This window comes from Colletotrichum abscissum, assembly GCF_030869225.1.
Source record: "Colletotrichum abscissum strain IMI 504890 chromosome Unknown Scaffold_1.1, whole genome shotgun sequence".
NCBI classification, from domain to species: domain Eukaryota; kingdom Fungi; phylum Ascomycota; class Sordariomycetes; order Glomerellales; family Glomerellaceae; genus Colletotrichum; species Colletotrichum abscissum.
This window is the reverse complement of record NW_026849987.1, coordinates 934,121-951,180: the sequence shown is the minus strand read 5'-3', so window position 1 is coordinate 951,180 and position 17,060 is coordinate 934,121. Positions and strand designations below refer to the sequence as shown.

Below are 17,060 nucleotides of genomic sequence, written 5' to 3'. Positions count from 1 at the left end.
AAGACGTGCGGCAACATTGCTACTGTAAAAACAAGGGTGAGTAAGCTACCAGGATATGAGAGCACCGTGGACCCCGGTGCGCTTACTCCTGGAAGCCCAGAGGCTGGTTGAACTGATGGTCGGATGAGTACCAATCACCAGGCCTTCGACTGTTTTGGTCTCAGTACTATTCTCTCATATGATGGCCTACGTGGATGAGATTCAGGAGGTATTTGTCATCGGGAGTGGGAGTGGTCTTTTGAATATTCTCTGCTGAATGGGACACGAGCGTTGAAAAGTGGTGTTATCAAGGTCCTGCGAGCTCTACGGTTCCCGTGTCTACTAATTAGAAGGGCTCTCCCACAGGTTTCTAGGTGTTATCACATGAGTAAAGTCTTTCCTGGTCTCAACTTCACACGATGCTGACCGAGAGGCCTAATGAATTGTCTTTCTGTCGGTTTGGGCCATGACAACGGGATTCCTTAGTCACGCTCTATACACCCCTTTCCTGAGGTTATGGCAGCTGCTGCCTGCAATGAGTAAACATTCATGATGTCTCTCTATTTGTGAGCCGGGAACACTCGTAACACCTCTTTCGATACTTGACTCACCGCCCAACGGTCAGATGTCGGTGACCTGTGCGGAGTAAAATCGGTCAGCCATAGGTCGTGTGCGGTGGAAGGTAGGTCGTCGGTCGTTGGTGGTGGTGGGTGGTCATCATTCTTGAGCCGAAGGTAGCCTAGCGTTCTGCATTGAATCGAACGTCGGACCTCGACGGGTCGTTTCCTCTGGTGATCTTGTTGTCTCTTTTCTTGCTGTCTGTAGGACTGCTCACATTTTCCTTTTCCCATTCAATTAATTTGTTTCAAGTTTCCCACGTGTGGCTGTGCTGCTGATATTTTGATGTCTTCTTCCTCGCGAGATTCATCGGTATCTGCGAGTTGGGTGGAGAGAGTGTTCCCGGCTAGGCTAAGCCCGACCTGGGAGCTTCAGTAGCATGTGAGGAAATGCAAGATGCGAGGCTCAGATATCCAGCTAGGAGAGGCGGTCACGGTGAGCAAGAAGAAGAGGAGGTGAGGCCAAACACACACCTATAGTAAGGTAGCCCCCGCGCCTGTTGCGGTTCGATTTAGCTTGAGAGGGTGCTTGGGGAAAGAAGAAACTAGGCGAGAGGCTAGCTCCTGGGTGCCTAGGAGCTTGGATTAACGACGAGAGGAAGGGGGGTGTATGCATGTGTAGTACGTGTACCTAGGGTGATTTGAGTGTGTGCTTTGTATGATTCATCGCCGTAAGCGTCGTCGTGGTTCGTCTACCTGGATCTCGCCGCCCTTTTCTCCAGCACTGCTAGGTAGATGACTCTGCAGGGCCGTTGTCGGCCTGGCTTGTGGCGGCAAGGGAATTGTTCGAGTTAGGTATGGGATTTTGGTTTGCTGGTACCTTGAGAGCCTCCCATGCCGTGGCCACTTCACTTCTTCCAGAGCTACTGTCTTCGAGTCTGCTCGTTGCAGGCGAACATGACGAAGTGAGTGAAAGCTGGGTATCGTTCCAAGTAGTCAGGTGTGTTCCCATGTATGCAGGACGCGAATATGAGTTAAGAAAAACTACTACCTATTTCCAAATCAGCACCACCTTGATTGGGACACAATACATGACGGAGGTAAAGTCGCACAAGGTTGGACGAAAGCAGCGGACATCGAAAACGATCAGCAAAGGGCTAATGGAAATCCCCACCCCCGCGAATCCACAATCCCATGGGTTCCCCAAGATAGACTTGCTTGGTTCCTTCTTGCCCTAGTTTATCTTCCCAATTCATTCAAGGCAGTGCCTATTCCGGACGGGCGTTATGCGCGAGTCGAAAGACGAAACGTCGTACCCTATGAACGAGCTCTCCGTAGACAAGCAGGGCGTTCGATACATCTTGCCACACAAGATGAGTACGTTTCGAGCTTTTTGCGCCTCATCGTATTGTAAAGCCTTTTTTTTCATCTGTCTCCAGAATCCGGATCATAACTTGAGGTTGACTAAATAACATATTCATTTACCTATGCACTGCGCTTGGAATGGAGTCAGGGCGCAAAAAGGGCAAACAAGAACTACATGGCGTGTAGAGAACGAGGCTTCGCGGTAATTCAATAATGCAATCTATTGTTCAGAGACTGAGAGAAACTCGCTTCAGGGTTCAGTGGCGAATTCGACTCTCTTGTATCGTGGCCGAACCCGTTTTTGGAAGACCGACGACGGCTACCTTGCCCACACGCCCCAGATACCAGAAATACGTGTGGCATTAGTCTAGTTGACAATCTTCAGCAATCGTTTCGATTTACACGCATTCATCAGTACCGTAGAGAACTCATCAAACATTTCAACTTGGCGACTCATTTGAAGCAGCTCTCATGCAGCGCGACGTGGTCGTACGGTTTCACTCGAGACCACTACGACTGACTCACACATCCAGAGACAACTTGCCCCAGAAAACCCAGAGACAAACAGCCAAGAGATCGACAAGGTGGATATGCGGGTGAACAAAAAAGAGAGAGGAGAGGCTGAACACGGCATACTAATTTTGGTACGTCCACCACCCCCCTTCCTCTCCCCTCCTTCCGACCACATCGGAGTGAGCTCCGGTTTTGGCCCCCACCGCATCCGGAAGACGACGAAAATGCGGAGAAGATGGTCCGGCTGATCGGACCCGAGAGTTCGGGTCTGTATCCCATGATTTCGCCGCCACCGCGTCGTCACACGAGGTGGCTTTCCCCCTTTTCCCCGTTCCGGGAATGTTGTACAACTATGCTTCTACACCCCGGATGTGAATGATGGAAATCCTGATAAACACATTTCCTAGGCCGTAAATTCGACCTGTCACCTCTTCAATAAAAACCAATCTGCACGAAAATATTTAACATGTAAAATTTCATATTGATGATGACTATACATACTTGCACCGGATGGATGACACCCGGCTCGCCCTATTTACCCTACGCGCAAAATGCAAGACACTAGACGGTCACGACTAGATAACGAGCGCTCCGGGTGATGCGAATGCTTTACCCCAATCATGTTTTCCCAGCTCAAAACGCCGTTGAATCAAACCCAATGCCGCCTCCGCGAGAAGACCTCTTTCAGGCTTCTCTTCCAGCCGTGTGTCCCCCTTTCCCCTTTTCCCATTACGTCCTAAATTCAGGACCGATCCATGCGTGCCAACTTTCGCTAGTGCTTGGCCTTGCCGTTACCAGCGCGCTTGGGGCTGCCCTCGACGTTGTACGAGGCAGAGCCGTTGTAGATTTCGCGGTTGACCTCGCGGGCGGCGTCCCAGCCAGCCTTCTCCGCAAGAGTAACATTGCTCTCACGGCGGGCCTTGCCCTTACCCTTGGGTGCGGCGGTGCTGCGGCGGATGTAGCTGCGGATGAAGAACATGACGAACAGGTAGGTGAGCGGTGCCAGGTAGAGGACGTTGAGCCAGATGGCAAAGGTCTCGCCGCTGGTGGTAACGCAGGGCTGGGTGACGAAGATGGTCTCAGCAACAAAACCGGGCTGAGGGGGGGCAGCAGCGGCGGCGGCGACGGAGACAGCGGCAGCCTCCTCAGCGACCTTAGCAGAGGCGCCGAAGACCATGTCCTTAAGAGCCTCAAAGGCGCCAGTTGCGGCAGTAGCAACGGTCTCGGCGGCGGTGCTGGTGGAAGACTGGGTGATAGCATCGGCACCCTTCTTGGCAGTGTAGACAGTCACGGGGACGGTGTACGAAACGAAGGAGTGGGCCATGGCGTAGGTAGCTCCGACAAGGAACTGGGTGATCTGGAGAGTGGTGAGGGTTCGCTTGATGGCCATGGGGACGCGGATGTTGAAAGCGGTGATGGTGTAGTAGGTGTACTAGACGACTGTTAGCAACACTTCAGTTGAGCAAAATAGGCGCAAAACTTACCATCATGGCATGGATGAAGGAGTTGACTAGGACAAACATCCAGATAGGGGCGGACATGTAGCGCATACCAGCCCACATGCACATCATGGCACCGGCGTGGTGGTAGGTCTGGAGGGTGGAGCTGAGCTTGCCCTTGGCGAGGATGATGAAGGTGTCAAGGACCTCGTAGAACTTGCTCAGGTAGAAGATCCAGCCGTAGAAGGCGAGTCCCTCGTTCCAGATTCTGCCAGTGGCCTCGCGGCTGGGGCGTCCATCAAAGCCAAGAGCGTTGTTGCCGGTCAAGCTGGACCAGTAACCGACAGTCTCGTTGTAGACGGTGGCGGCACCGAAGCCTCCGTTGCCGTTGAGCTGGCAGAAGCTGTCGGCAGTGGCAGCCAGACCATTGGGGCCAAAGGGGCTCACAACGCTCCTACGCATGCCGCCGAGCATGCCCCAGAAGGTCCAAGCCGAGTAGACGGCGAGGAAGACATTGTGCAAGACGACAAAGGCGAAGAAGGGCTTGGTCTTGCTGATTCCCCAAGGCTTACGGTTGGTCGAGTTGTTGTACTTGTTCAAGAGCTTGACGGTGACGGCGTAGAGAGTGGCAATGGTGATGGGCACTCTGGGGTCAAGAGCGGCGGTGAAGATATTGTCGGGAATTTGGACCGGAGGGGCTGCGGCGATGGACCCGGGGAAAGGTGGGGGAATGGCCATATGCGCGCCATCGGGCGGGAAGGTGAAGAGGGAGGCGGACGGGAGCTCGCCGAGCACGGTGACGCCGGCCATGGTGGGGGAGCTTAATTGACCAATTGAGTCGGGGCTTGGTTTTTTGGAAAAAGTTGCGGTCCCGCCAATGCTAATTGCTCGGGCGTTGGGGAATTTGCTGAGTCGCGGCAATTGGAGTGACAAGCTAAAAGCAAGCTAGACACACAATGCACGCACGTTCGAAAGTCGTTCTTGACAGTAATGTCTCGGCACGAAGACTGACAGCTGTAGTGCTAACACACACACACACACGCAGGTATTGGGTCGATGGTGGAAGAGACGGTAGTCGATTCGATCGTCGAGCGACTGGTATGCGGTCCGGTCCAGAAGAGGTGGTGGACGAACGTGGGAGAGAAGAGAGGACGAGAAAGAGACAGAAGGAAGCTCTGTTTCTCTGAAGGGAGTGGCACAGAGAGATCTGGCGAAAGAGAAGGCTTGAGACAGAGGCCAAGACAACGTTCCAGTCCGACGAGGGTTTGTCGAAGGAGACGAGAGTGTGCCGGGTGAGCTTGGGACAGAAGAGGAGAATAGAGAAAGAAGAAAGAACAGCAGAGACGACAAGGTCAATGCGAAGGGATCCTCGAGGTCTTAATATGGGGAAGGGGAAGGTTGAAATTCTGGATGAGAGAGTGTGTGACCCGTCACCCAGAGAGAGAGGAGTGGATAATGTGCTGGGACTAAGACCAGCGGCTCCTCCCCTCCCACCTTTTCCCCTTGCCTTACCTTACGGATACCGTGCCTTGCCTTCCCCTTCGTCAACACCCCTCCACCCTGGTACACCAAGTACCAAGTATATATTTGTATGGACGGATACGTAGCTTCGGGTGAAATGATGGATCTGGCGGGGAGTGTGTCTTGATCAGGAGTCACTCAGCAGTCAGGGAGAAAGCGGGAAAGAAGTTTGTATCTTTTGCTCGGGCTTTAGTCATAAGCAATGCTGCTGAGGCCAAGGCGCAACGGCAAGAGAACGGATCAGATGCGAGGCGAGACGAGGTGATGCAAGTCAAGACCATACAAAAAGCGCACGCACGTCAAGTTTCTGCTTTAGGATAGTTGAAAAGCACAACGGGAGGTGTCAGGTGCGGCACGGCCAACGGCAACGGTACGGTGGCCGGTTGTCTCTGCTCCAGACCATAGCTAAGGTAGAGTCTGGTGAGTTCGGTGGAAGATGAGGTATCTGATGTCGTGGTGTATTGTCTTGCGGCTTGCCTTGTCATGTCTCGTCTTGCTCACACTAGTTTCTCAATGCTATGCGACGTTGAAGCACGTACTGCTCATGTACCTCACACACTTAACCATGCACTTACTCTCACGACTTCTCTTGCAAGCAACATACAAGAAGGACTAAGGTCCAGAAGAATGAAGGTGAAGTCTTGGAAAGATCCAGGTATCGGTGTACTTGGAAGCTCGAGATCCAACGTGCCTTCCTTCGTTCCTCCTCCCTCCTGCGTGGGAATACATCACGTAAGGTACCTGACCTTGGGAGACTTTAGGTACCTCACCGAAGTACCTGACAACAACGGACGGAGCAAAACCCAAAAATGCCGGGAAAATGCAAGCGCACCTGGCCCTCGCCGCCTTCCTGAAGGCGCAAGTCTCTCGTGCGCGCTTGCCCGGCTTGTCGGGTGGCCGCGGGAGGTACTACTCAATGTGGAATCCACCACTGACATCCGCAGCCTTCGATTCGACACAGCAGGTCCTGCCAAGCTTCAAGAGGCACATCTTCTTTCCGTTCTTCCTCACCAGTGACCAGCTGTCTGGAGACAAAAAACCGGGGCCTACAGAGTAGGTATCCATTCGTACGTGAGTATCCCGTCTGTACCTCCACTCCTAGTGTTGTGGATACTTGCTGGGTACACCAACATTGAACATTGTTGAGAGACACATGAATAACACCTTCAAGCTCGACAACGGACGAAAGGCACCGCAAAACCATCACCGGTTTACGTTAAGGCAAACGGCCTCGACCACATTGGCACTACTGGATGGATGGATGGATGGGGGTGGGTTCGGTTCGGTTCCATCTTCTCATCCAAGCTCAACTTGGTCCAGAATGACCAAAACCCTCACTTTTTTGCCTCGGCTTCTTTCGACATCATCCTTGTTCCGTCCTTAAAGCCCATCCTGGCGCCCGAGGCATGGGGGTATTTGCAGGATGGGCCCGAGCAACGCCAAAGATACAAGCTGCTAAGAACAAGGGCGGGGGGGGACCAACAGCTTGAGCCTTGAAGAAGACGACGAGTCGACAATCGTTCTTGCCAATTTGCGACTGACTAGACGGCGATATGGCAACGCCGAAATGCGTCTGCGAACGGGTTTCCACGCCCGGAGCAAATGGCCCAGAAGGGTTCAACCAATTAAGCATCGCACGTTGGACGAAGCAAAAAAGCCTTTGCGCCGCGGCGCCCCGTATCAGTACGTCTGGTCTGTACGATACTTCGCTGCCTTTCACCCACCGATTCGCGCAGTTCGTCAGGCGCTTTGAAACGGTTGAAAAGCTGCGACATGGATCTTGCTTGGGCACGTTGCCGGAACCCATTGCCCAGCCCAGAGTCCCAGACATTTGTCTTTCCGACAACGGCAATGGCGCATTGGGAGCTTTGGACACCAGCTCCAACTCTATTTCCGGGACATGGCCACGGCTTCCTCTCGCCGGCCCAATCTCGACACCTCTGTTGGCATTATCAGAGCTCGCAGTGCCACTCGCTGTCTTGCGCTCAGTCAGTGCCCTCAGGTCACGCTACGTTGGACGTTATGCGATGGCTCCACGAGAGATCACCAAGAGATCAATGTTGGGCAAGGCCCGCAAACACAACCGACTCTGACGAACTCCCATCGGGGGCTCCGAACTCCCGACGGGTGTTGGACTTGATAATCGCGAGTCTAGTAGTCAAGTCTGCGCAACGCAATTCTCATCCTGGAGGCTTGCAGCCGGGTTGTCAGGGGGCCGTGGCCATCGTCGTCCTTCTGGAAGCCCAGGCTGACCCTCCTTGCAAGTTGCCCCTGGTCCGTTGTGGGTGGTTAGTGGGGGATGCGGCAGGTACTTTTCATCGTTGACACTTTGTCTGATAACGTCAACGTGAGCTTTTTGCATAGTACACTAACGCGCATGAAGTAGTCCACGTCACGAATCATCAAGTGTCCATCCGCCGTGGAGCATGGCTACCCGACCTTCGTCCTTTTTGTTGGGGGAACGCTAAGCCCAATTCTGTCAATCTTCTCTTCATCGTATCGAAGTTTTTTTTTCTTCCCTTTCTTTGATGATTTCCACTACTACGGACGGTCTTGCTGGTAAGGACCCTCTTTCTCCCGTTATCTAATCATCACGAAGTCGCTGGATGACCATCATTTGACATGTGAGCGACAAGGGCCTTGATCTTCACGGTCCCCCGTGCTTCTCAAAGCGGAACGCGACCATGATTCCGTCATTTGTCGATGATGAGATTGTCACACGAGCTCGGAGCAGACAGCCTACTCGGCCGGAATGGACAAGAGTGTATTGCTTGATGACAACAAGGCTTGCTGGTACGAATCCGAAGTACATCTTGAAGCCTCAGCTTGGAGTCTCAACCTGCACAGATATAACATAATGCGCCGGTGGTAACACTCACACGACAGTCTTTTGCGCACCTCTCGTGCCTCTTTACAGTACAGTCGTTTACAGCAAAGCTGTCTCCAGTAATACATATTCGTACTCACGGTGGCCTACCACAGTTACAACACGGAAATCAGCCGACCAGGAAGAGCTTGCTGGCTTACGCGCCTTGTTCGCCGTCAGTCAACAATTCTTCACAGATCGACTCTCACATGCATTTTTCAAGTCGTTCCCGTCTCCTTTCCCCAACAAATTCGGCTTCAAAGGCAAACCCCGGCCCCAGCTTCCCCTTTGAACCCTCTTGGCCGCCAGACCGCCCATCGCCAGATGACACCCAGCCCCCCTTGCACGGATGGAAAGACCCGCCGCTGGACCCTGAAAAGTGCCCACGTCTGGTTTAGCCGCGACCTGTAGCTGCAGGTCTGAGGGGGAGCCAATCTTGCATTTTGGCCACCGTACCCACCGGGCCACGTCCGCCTGCTGTCAGTGTCAGGTCGATTCGCCGCTTACAAGTCCGCTCGCCCGGGCACGCAGACCCCCCGAGAAGTCGGCGGTGCCACGCGGTAGACCCGATGCGCCACCGGCAGTCGGACCCGGGTGCCCTGGGGCTGGGCTGCGCCGTTTCTCTCTAGCGCCGGACCGGGCACTGCTTCCTTGGCTTATGCGTCGGCGCAGCACACGGTGCCGGGTGTCTACAAGTTGCCAGCCGTGGATTGGAGCGGTTGTGCTTGAGACGGAAGAGGCGGCGGGCCACCAAATACCGGGCCCGTGACGACCAGTCTGGCGCCCACCAGGCATACAGCTTCTGCAGACATCCGATTCTGGCACTGCTAGTTGTGATTCTCCGACTGAAGCTCGTGGCCATGCCAACGAATCATCCGATTTCGATCGCATCCCAATAAACAACTTCACAACAAGGCCAGCTGAGAAACATATGTGTTTTCTTGCCCGTTTCAATCAGTCCATGCGAGCCGAGGCTCAATGCTTCCCGGCCGAATCGCTGAGACGCATCATCGATCTGCCCCACAATCTAAGAATCTCACCCCAAGCCACGGTAACGTACGATCTGCAGCAGTCAACCCAGCATCATTCCTGTTGATATTGCTGTGCACTTTCAAGGTGAACGGGCGGGTCCGACGATCTGACCATCATCTGGGGCCATGGTGGCTGAAATATCGACAAACATAAGCTCGCGGCTGTGTCGTTTCAAGACGCAGACGCTTGGGAAGTCTGAACATGAGGCAACACGTGCAGCAACCGCGTCTCTCTTCCTTCGACAATTGACATCGCGTGGTGCGTCTCTTTGCTCCCATTATAGTGCTGCTTCATGCAGTGGGATGCCGTGAATATGGCGTCGAAAGGACCTTTGGTTTGATGATGACTGATGAAGAAACTATCGGGCTCCGACGAGGGCCCGTTACGATCGAGCCAAAGTCCCCGTTCCCCGCATCAAGCAGCTTCTCTTGATTCCCCGTTCCCGCACTACGCCACTCGCCCCCGGGTTGAGAGGGTTACATGCGCCCAAGTGCCGCTCAGTAGCGCCATACCCCGCCAATGCAGAGAGTACCTAAGCTGCCCATCTAGAGGTGTTGACAGCTCTGCTGGCCAGGTCCGGTGGGGGGAATCATAGGTCCGAGACTCCTCTTTGAGGGATTCTGCAACCACAAACAAAGAGACGGTTCAGAACTAAACATGACGGCCAATCTTTAGCCGCAAAGCTGGCGGTTGACTGAATGTTCGACCACCCCAATAGCATACCGGATCGGGAATAGGGTCCCATCCGCCTGAGGAGACAGCCACAGCGAAAGAGAGAGAGAGTCAGAGAGAGGAGATGGTTATGGAGAGATCCATTGAGATGCTTCGTCGCACAGACCCCGCATCCATGGCAAACACGAACCCCTGCAGCACCACCATGCGAGCAGCAGGGGGCTGCCAACGACGACTCGTTTTCCCGTTGCCTTCCCACCCACACATCCTGACATCAGTTGAGCATGAGCTTCCGAGGTGCCTTTTCATCGCTCATGTGTCAATTGGGACTATAGCTAACTCCAAAGCTGCCCCTCATCCGACTTTGCGTAACTTTGTTATTGTCACTGTTCTTCTACCCCTTCTTATAGCCATTTCTACGTTGTATCGCGTTGTACCACCGAACTGTTCACTTTGATTACTATTCTCATCTTTCTGTGTTTACTTACCATCACGCTCCAATCCACTTCATCATGGCTACTCTGCCAAAGACCATTCCTGGCACCGCCGTCGAGCTCCAGCTTCCTGCGCTGCCGACCACCGACTTTTGGAACGAGACTCAATGGACCGTTCTGATGTCCTTGCTCGAGGCGGTCCTCCCGCCCATCTCACGACCGGCGACTCTCACAGACACGGCAAGCCAGATCCGAGTGTCCGATGCAGAATATGCGGCTGCGCTCCAACTCGCCCAGAACACAATGAAGAAACCGCCTTCCGAGGAAAAGTTCCAGGAGTACATGGCGCACAATCCCGCAAAGGAACCCAAATTCATCGAGAGCATCACCAGGACACTGGCGGCCCTGCCTTCCGGCGCGCAACGTCAACTCGGTGGCGCAATGGGCGCTCTTGGGTAAGTGATGGGCCATGAACGCCACCACGACGCTTCACTTTTGATCTTCACCGTGAACCAAAACTGACCAAACTGACAGCACGCGCGCCGGCACGTTGTTTCTCACTGGGTACTGGACCCCAGTTCACCTTCAACCCATAGAAGTTCGTGAGCAAATTTTGAAGGCTTGGCAGACGTCCAGGCTCCCCACAATCAGGGTTCTATCAAAGTCAATATGTCTCCTGGCGCAAAAGGCCGCCGTGCAGACCAATCCTTTATTCATAGAGTTGACGGACTATACCGACATGCCGGACTTCCAGACGCACGGCGAGGGCTTTGACTTCAACTTTATGCAATTCGAGTCGGCTGGCGAGCCAGCCGTCGTAGAGACCGACGTCGTCATCGTCGGGTCGGGCTGCGGAGGAGCAGTCGCTGCCAAGGTCCTGGCCGAGGCCGGTCACAAGGTCCTCGTTGTCGACAAGTCGTACTACTACGCCCCGAGCCAGCTGCCCATGTCCCAGGATGCCGGCTGCTCGTTCCTGTACGAGAACGGAGGCTTCATCACCAGCGATGACAACTCGCTCAACATGGTCGCCGGCAGCTGCTGGGGCGGCGGTGGCACCGTCAACTGGAGCGTCAGTCTCCAGACCCAAGGGTTCGTCCGCAAGGAGTGGTCTGAGCAGCGCGGCCTGCCATTCTTCACCTCGCCCCAGTTCCAAAACTGCCTTGACAAGGTCTGCGATTTCATGGGCGTCAGTACCGACAAGGTCCGCCACAACCACCGCAACCAGGTGCTGCTGGACGGGTCCCGGAAGCTCGGATGGCACGCCGCCACGGCCCCACAGAACACCGGCGGGATGGAGCACTACTGCGGGCAGTGCCACCTCGGCTGTGGGTCGACTGAAAAGCAGGGGCCAACCGTGAGCTGGCTGCCGGCAGCGGCGGGATCTGGAGCCAAGTTTATCGAGGGCTTCGAGGTTGAGAAGGTCACCTTTGACGAGACCAGCGGGTCCAAGCGAGCGACGGGCGTAGTTGGAAAGTGGGTTTCGAGGGGAGACAACGGCAGCACCAGCGCGGCTTTGGAGCAGCGGACCACACGACAGGTTGTTATCAAGGCCAAGAAGGTCATCATGTCGGCTGGATCAGTTTCGAGCCCCTTGGTGCTGTTGAGAAGCGGTTTGACGGTAAGTAGATGATGTCGTCCCTCTACTGCGCTCTCACACGATTACGCTGCTAACGTTGGATACATTTAGAACCGACACCTCGGTCGTAATCTCTATGTCCATCCCTGCAATTTTGTAGGAGGCTACTGGAAGGAGGACTGCAAGCCATGGGAGGGTGAGTCACTCAAAATACATCGCAAATCCATATGTTCTGGTTGCTGACGTGAAGTAAACACAGGCGGTATCATCACGAGTTACTGCTCCTCATTCGAGGACCTCGACAAGGCCGGTCACGGTGTGAAGCTGGAGCCTACTTGCATGATCGTACGTCCCAAATCTAAATTTTGTAAGCCAATTTATTCTTTATTCACTAACACATTCACAGCCTTACGCAATCCTGTCCAGCATGCCCTGGCACTCTGGCCTCCAAGCCAAGCTCAGCGAGCTCCGCTTCCGCCACTTTGGTGCCTTCATCTCCCTCACCCGCGACCGCGACCCCGGCCGCGTGTACCCGGACCCCATCTCCGGCCGCCCCCGCATCGACTACGTCGTCTCCGACTTTGACCGCGCGAACACCCTCGAGGGCGTCGTCGCCCTCTGCAAAATCTGCTACGTTGAGGGCGCGACGGAGATCCACGCCGGTCTGCCCGGTCTCGAACCCTTTGTCAAGGAGGACCACGCCGAGCCTCCCTCAAAGGAGAAGGAGACGGCAGCCGCGTCGTCTTCGGCTTCGGACAGCGGCGACGAGGCGATCCTCGACGGCGTCAACGATCCCAAGTTCGTCGCGTGGCTGGATAAGTTGCGTAGAGTGGGCAACGCGCCGCCCGTGGCCATCTTTTCGTCTGCGCACCAGATGGGTACGTGTCGTATGGCGCCTAATGAGGACGAGGGCGTGGTGGGACCCAAGGGTCATGTTTGGGGCACGGAGAATCTGTTTGTCGCGGACGCGAGTGTTTTCCCTAGCGCCAGCGGGGTGAATCCCATGATTACAAATATGGCGATTGCGGATTGGATTGCGATGAATGTCGGGAAGGAGATTAAGGTTGAGTTTTCGTAGAGTGGGGGGAGTACTATAGTTTCTGGGGATGGAGAGGATTTTTAACGAGAGAGTAAGTGGGGGACTCAAGTGAGATTGTATAAAAGATGAAGGAGACAGAGAGAGAGAGAGAGAGATTGGCGGAGTACATTTTATTGTAGCTATACCCAACTCCCATAACAGATTGTCGCATTTTGGTGTCATGGTTTACAGCATTCCAATATCCTGGCGTTGAAATGGGCTAGTGAACAGTCACTCACACGGAACAAGATCTAAGTAAGGGCGTTGAAATGCATTGGCTCTATATCGATCTAAGCTTGCTGTCCTATCATCCACAGACTGGACCTTGATAAATATTTACTTTATTAAGAAACCAAGAGCCCTTGGCCGGCTCATCTGCACACCTTCTCGGCCGATGTACTGTGTATCTCTTGATATAACCGCTTGCCTACGTAGATACAAATATAGCTATTACAAGATATCCAAGGTGACAAGGCACGCTAATTTGAAGTCCAAAATCTTGGTCTCGGATGACTGAAAGGTACATGACCCATATCTGACTTACAACATTTACTGAAGCTGGGCTATACTGCTCCTTAGCAGGAGCACGACACAATCCGGTGAAGCCATTCACTCACTCGGACTAGACAAAGCGACAGGTTGAAAACCAGCACACAGAGAGCTTGTAAGGTGATTACTATTACCAACTACTTCGTAGAGCGCGTGCTGATCCGGGCCATATTGCACAATGAATACTTTTTGAAAGCGAGGCGCGTGGTAGTGAATGGTCTTTCATGAAATCCGGGTCTTGAATCTTGTCGCTTCTTAAATGGGGTGTTCTTTGATGGATGGGGAAAGGGGGAGTGTGTGCCATTGGCTCGTTTGTTAGGTACTTCTATCTTGTCAGTCATCCCACCGTGATCGCCATGGGTCTTTTGGGCTGTGGTATTGCTGTTACTGCGCACGACCTTGTACTTGTCAATGAGGAGGATATTTTGAGGTGATTAGATGCAAATTGGTCTGGGTGTGTGAGGTCTGTTTCCTATCATGGTACTTTAGATGTGGAGTAAGGTAGTTAGGTTCGGGATGCGTTATCAAATTATCAGGGGTGATTCTTTTCCTTCTTCAACTCACTTTCTGGATGCCATCTGTAGTATCTGTTCGCAATTGACTTGAGGCTGCACCTTGATATTCTAGTTTTCCTATCTAAAGGTCCAGGAGTATTATTCAGATTGGGATCTGGTCTACTCCAGGATGTAACCGGTCACTCCAAGCACCGTCTCCCATGTCCATCAGATGAGTTATTGACTTTCCGATCTGTCACCTTCGATTATCCTCTTTGTGGCCATGACGAACTATAAGAAGATATTTCACGAACAAACAAATATTAAGGCATCTCCCACCGCCCACTCTTCCCCCCATCCTTCAAAACAACCCTCAACCCCCCAATAACCATCCCCTTATCCACAGCCTTACACATATCATACACCGTCATCGCCGCCGCCCCAGCAGCAGTCAAAGCCTCCATCTCGACCCCCGTCTTGCCCTCACACTCGACTGTCGCCTCGACGCAAATCACCGTCTCGTCTTCAGCGTCGCTGGCCGGCTCGACCTCGACGCCGATGTGAGAGAGCAGGATCGGGTGGCACAGCGGGATGATGTCGGGCGTGCGCTTGGCGGCCATGATGCCCGCGATTCGCGCCGTGCCGAGGACGTCGCCCTTTTTCATCTGGGAGGCGCGGATGAGGTTTATGGCGGATGGGGAGGAGAAGGTTATTGTGCAGGCTGCTTTTGCGATGCGTGCTGTGGGGAGTTTGGCGGCGATGGAGACCATGTGGGCTGAGCCTGTGGGGGAGATGTGCGTTAGGGATGGTTTGGGGGTTTGTGTGTCATTGTATTTGTCGTTGGTGTCCTTGCTCTTCTTGTCGGAGTCATCGTTGCGGCGGCGGGTGGTTGCGGAGAAGGGCCTGAGTTGAGCGTGGTGATGTGGTGTTGCGGATAGGAGGTGGATGGGTACCCCTGGCACGGCGAGAGGACGGCGTGAAGGTGCCTGGGTGAGGCTGATGGGCGTGCTCATGGACATTGGCTTGAAGACCCTGGTGTGAGACGACAGACGAGAAGGTTGAAGCGGTTGAGAATCTAGATAGACTATTGATTCAGCCTTCCATTCGTGTGCACATGCATACTTATATATACGTTCCGTATAGGATCCCCTTTGGGCATTCATGCCACGCGATCATCCCCTTGGTATCCAACGCCGTCCCAATGCAAACAAATCAAGCAGGCAAATCCTTCCCTCAAAACCAATGGACCAAGAGTGTAGGAGAGAAAAAAGGCCGCGGTTACCCACCTATCAAGATCATCGGCCTGTTCTTCATGTGCTCCAGCTCACCAATACCCGCATGCTTCTCCTTCTTCCGCTTGACAGCCATACCAATGACGTCCAAGAGCTCCGCCTCGTTGAGCGCTGCGCCCAGCGGCTTCCCAGCGTCTGCCAGCCCTTGCCGGCGGTCCATCTCAATCTGCTTCATCGCCTCGAGCGCCGCCTCGTCAATGGGCTCGCCGCCGTTGGACTTTCGCAGGATATCCCGCAGCGAGACCTCGGTGTTGCCAAACAAGCACACCTTGAGATTCCCGTCACTCGTGATGCGCAGCCGGTTGCACGTCCCGCAAAAGTTGTGCGTCATGCTCGTGATGAAGCCGATCCTGCCCGCGAACCCGGGGACGTGCCACGTCTTGCTCGTGTCGTTCTTGTGGTCCTCGACCTTGGCCAAGGTGGGATACGTCTCGCGGATGACGTCGAGCATCTCGGCGTAGCCCAGCATCTTGCCCTTGTTCCACTTGTTGCCGTCAAAGGGCATGTACTCGATGAAGCGGACCTCGACGTCCTTGTCGCGCGTCATCTCGACAAAGGGCCCGATCTCGGCGTCATTGCGGCCGCGCATGACGACGCAGTTGATTTTGAACTTGATGCCCGCGCCGGCCTTGTTGAGGGCAAAGATGCGGTCGATGCTCTTCTTCACGGCGTCGAAGCCGTTGCGCCGGGTCATGATCTGGAACATGTGCGGGTCCAGAGTGTCGAGGCTCAGGTTGACGCCGGTGAGCCCTGCCTCGACCATGCTGTCGAGCTTGCGGTGGAGGGAGAGGCCGTTTGTGGTCAGGCACAGCTCGCGGAGGCCGTGGGGCCGGAGGGCGCCGATCTGGTGCATGAGCGGGACGATGTCGCGGCGCACCGTGGGCTCGCCGCCCGTCAGGCGGATCTTGGTCACCCCCTGGGAGACGAAGACGGAGGAGAGCAGGACGATTTCCGGGGTGGTGAGAAGTTCCTTTGTCGGGGAGAGCGGCACGCCTTCTTCGGGCATGCAGTAAAGGCAGCGAAGATTACAGCGTTCCGTGACGGAAATGCGGAGGTAGTCATGCTGGCGGTGGAAGGTATCGGTGAGGAAGTCGGAGAAGGGCTTCGCATCCTTGATGAGACGCCGGCGGGTGGTGAGTGGTTGGTGTTGGGAGCTCGGTGTGACTTGGGCTGCAGCGGCAGCCGCATTCAGACACCTCCTTTGCGTGTGCGTGTGAGGTATGCATGCCGACTGTGATGGTCTGCATCGCTGTGATAGCTGGCCGCTGCTGCGCAAGGCAGTGCGAGGCCATGATATGCTGTGTCTCATGTCGCTCTATCTCAGTGTGAGGAAATGTGAAAGACGATGAGTGAGACGAGCTCCGAGAAAAGAGAAAAGAGGAATAATCACACGCTGCTCATTCCCATGGCTGACACAGACAGTGACATGTGATGATGATTGTTGATGAGATGAAAGTAGAGGCCATGAAATGGATGAAAACTAGATTCGAACGAGAGTGAGGAGTGAAATTGCTATCACGGCGATGAGATATGTGACACTGTGAGTCAGCAGAAGCGTGGCGATTACCTATTTGTGAGTGAGGTAAGCCCGTCGATAGACGACAGACAACACTACAGCGACTACTCTGCACCTAAAGTGAGACTAAGTGAGGGGGAAAAGAGCCGCTTAGTGCCGCTGAAGGGCGTATGCACA

The 17,060-nt window shown here is 54.3% G+C and overlaps 4 protein-coding genes across 4 annotated transcripts; 2 read left to right on the top strand and 2 right to left on the bottom strand.

The window, feature by feature from the left end:
* Positions 1–3,186: 3,186 nt before the first annotated feature.
* CABS01_00268 (GNS1/SUR4 family protein) lies at positions 3,187–4,663 on the bottom strand (the record flags this gene model as incomplete). The annotated part of the gene is made up of 2 exons (XM_060533650.1): positions 3,187–3,846; positions 3,899–4,663. 2 exons carry the CDS (start codon positions 4,661–4,663, stop codon positions 3,187–3,189), a joined length of 1,425 nt encoding a protein of 474 aa, XP_060406164.1.
* Positions 4,664–6,194: 1,531 nt separating this feature from the next.
* CABS01_00267 (uncharacterized protein) lies at positions 6,195–7,467 on the top strand (the record flags this gene model as incomplete). The annotated part of the gene is made up of 3 exons (XM_060533649.1): positions 6,195–6,387; positions 6,564–6,786; positions 7,059–7,467. 3 exons carry the CDS (start codon positions 6,195–6,197, stop codon positions 7,465–7,467), a joined length of 825 nt encoding a protein of 274 aa, XP_060406163.1.
* A 2,887-nt stretch (positions 7,468–10,354) lies between these two features.
* CABS01_00266 (GMC oxidoreductase) lies at positions 10,355–13,032 on the top strand (the record flags this gene model as incomplete). The annotated part of the gene is made up of 5 exons (XM_060533648.1): positions 10,355–10,833; positions 10,913–11,996; positions 12,066–12,150; positions 12,214–12,299; positions 12,361–13,032. Coding segments are annotated over 5 exons (2,406 nt in total), but the record flags the coding sequence as incomplete, so codon positions are not given.
* Positions 13,033–14,398: 1,366 nt separating this feature from the next.
* CABS01_00265 (uncharacterized protein) lies at positions 14,399–16,676 on the bottom strand (the record flags this gene model as incomplete). Its single annotated transcript, XM_060533647.1, has 2 exons — positions 14,399–15,150; positions 15,362–16,676. The coding sequence occupies 2 exons, from the start codon at positions 16,674–16,676 to the stop codon at positions 14,399–14,401; spliced, it is 2,067 nt and encodes a 688-aa protein (XP_060406161.1).
* Between the last annotated feature and the right edge of the window lie 384 nt (positions 16,677–17,060).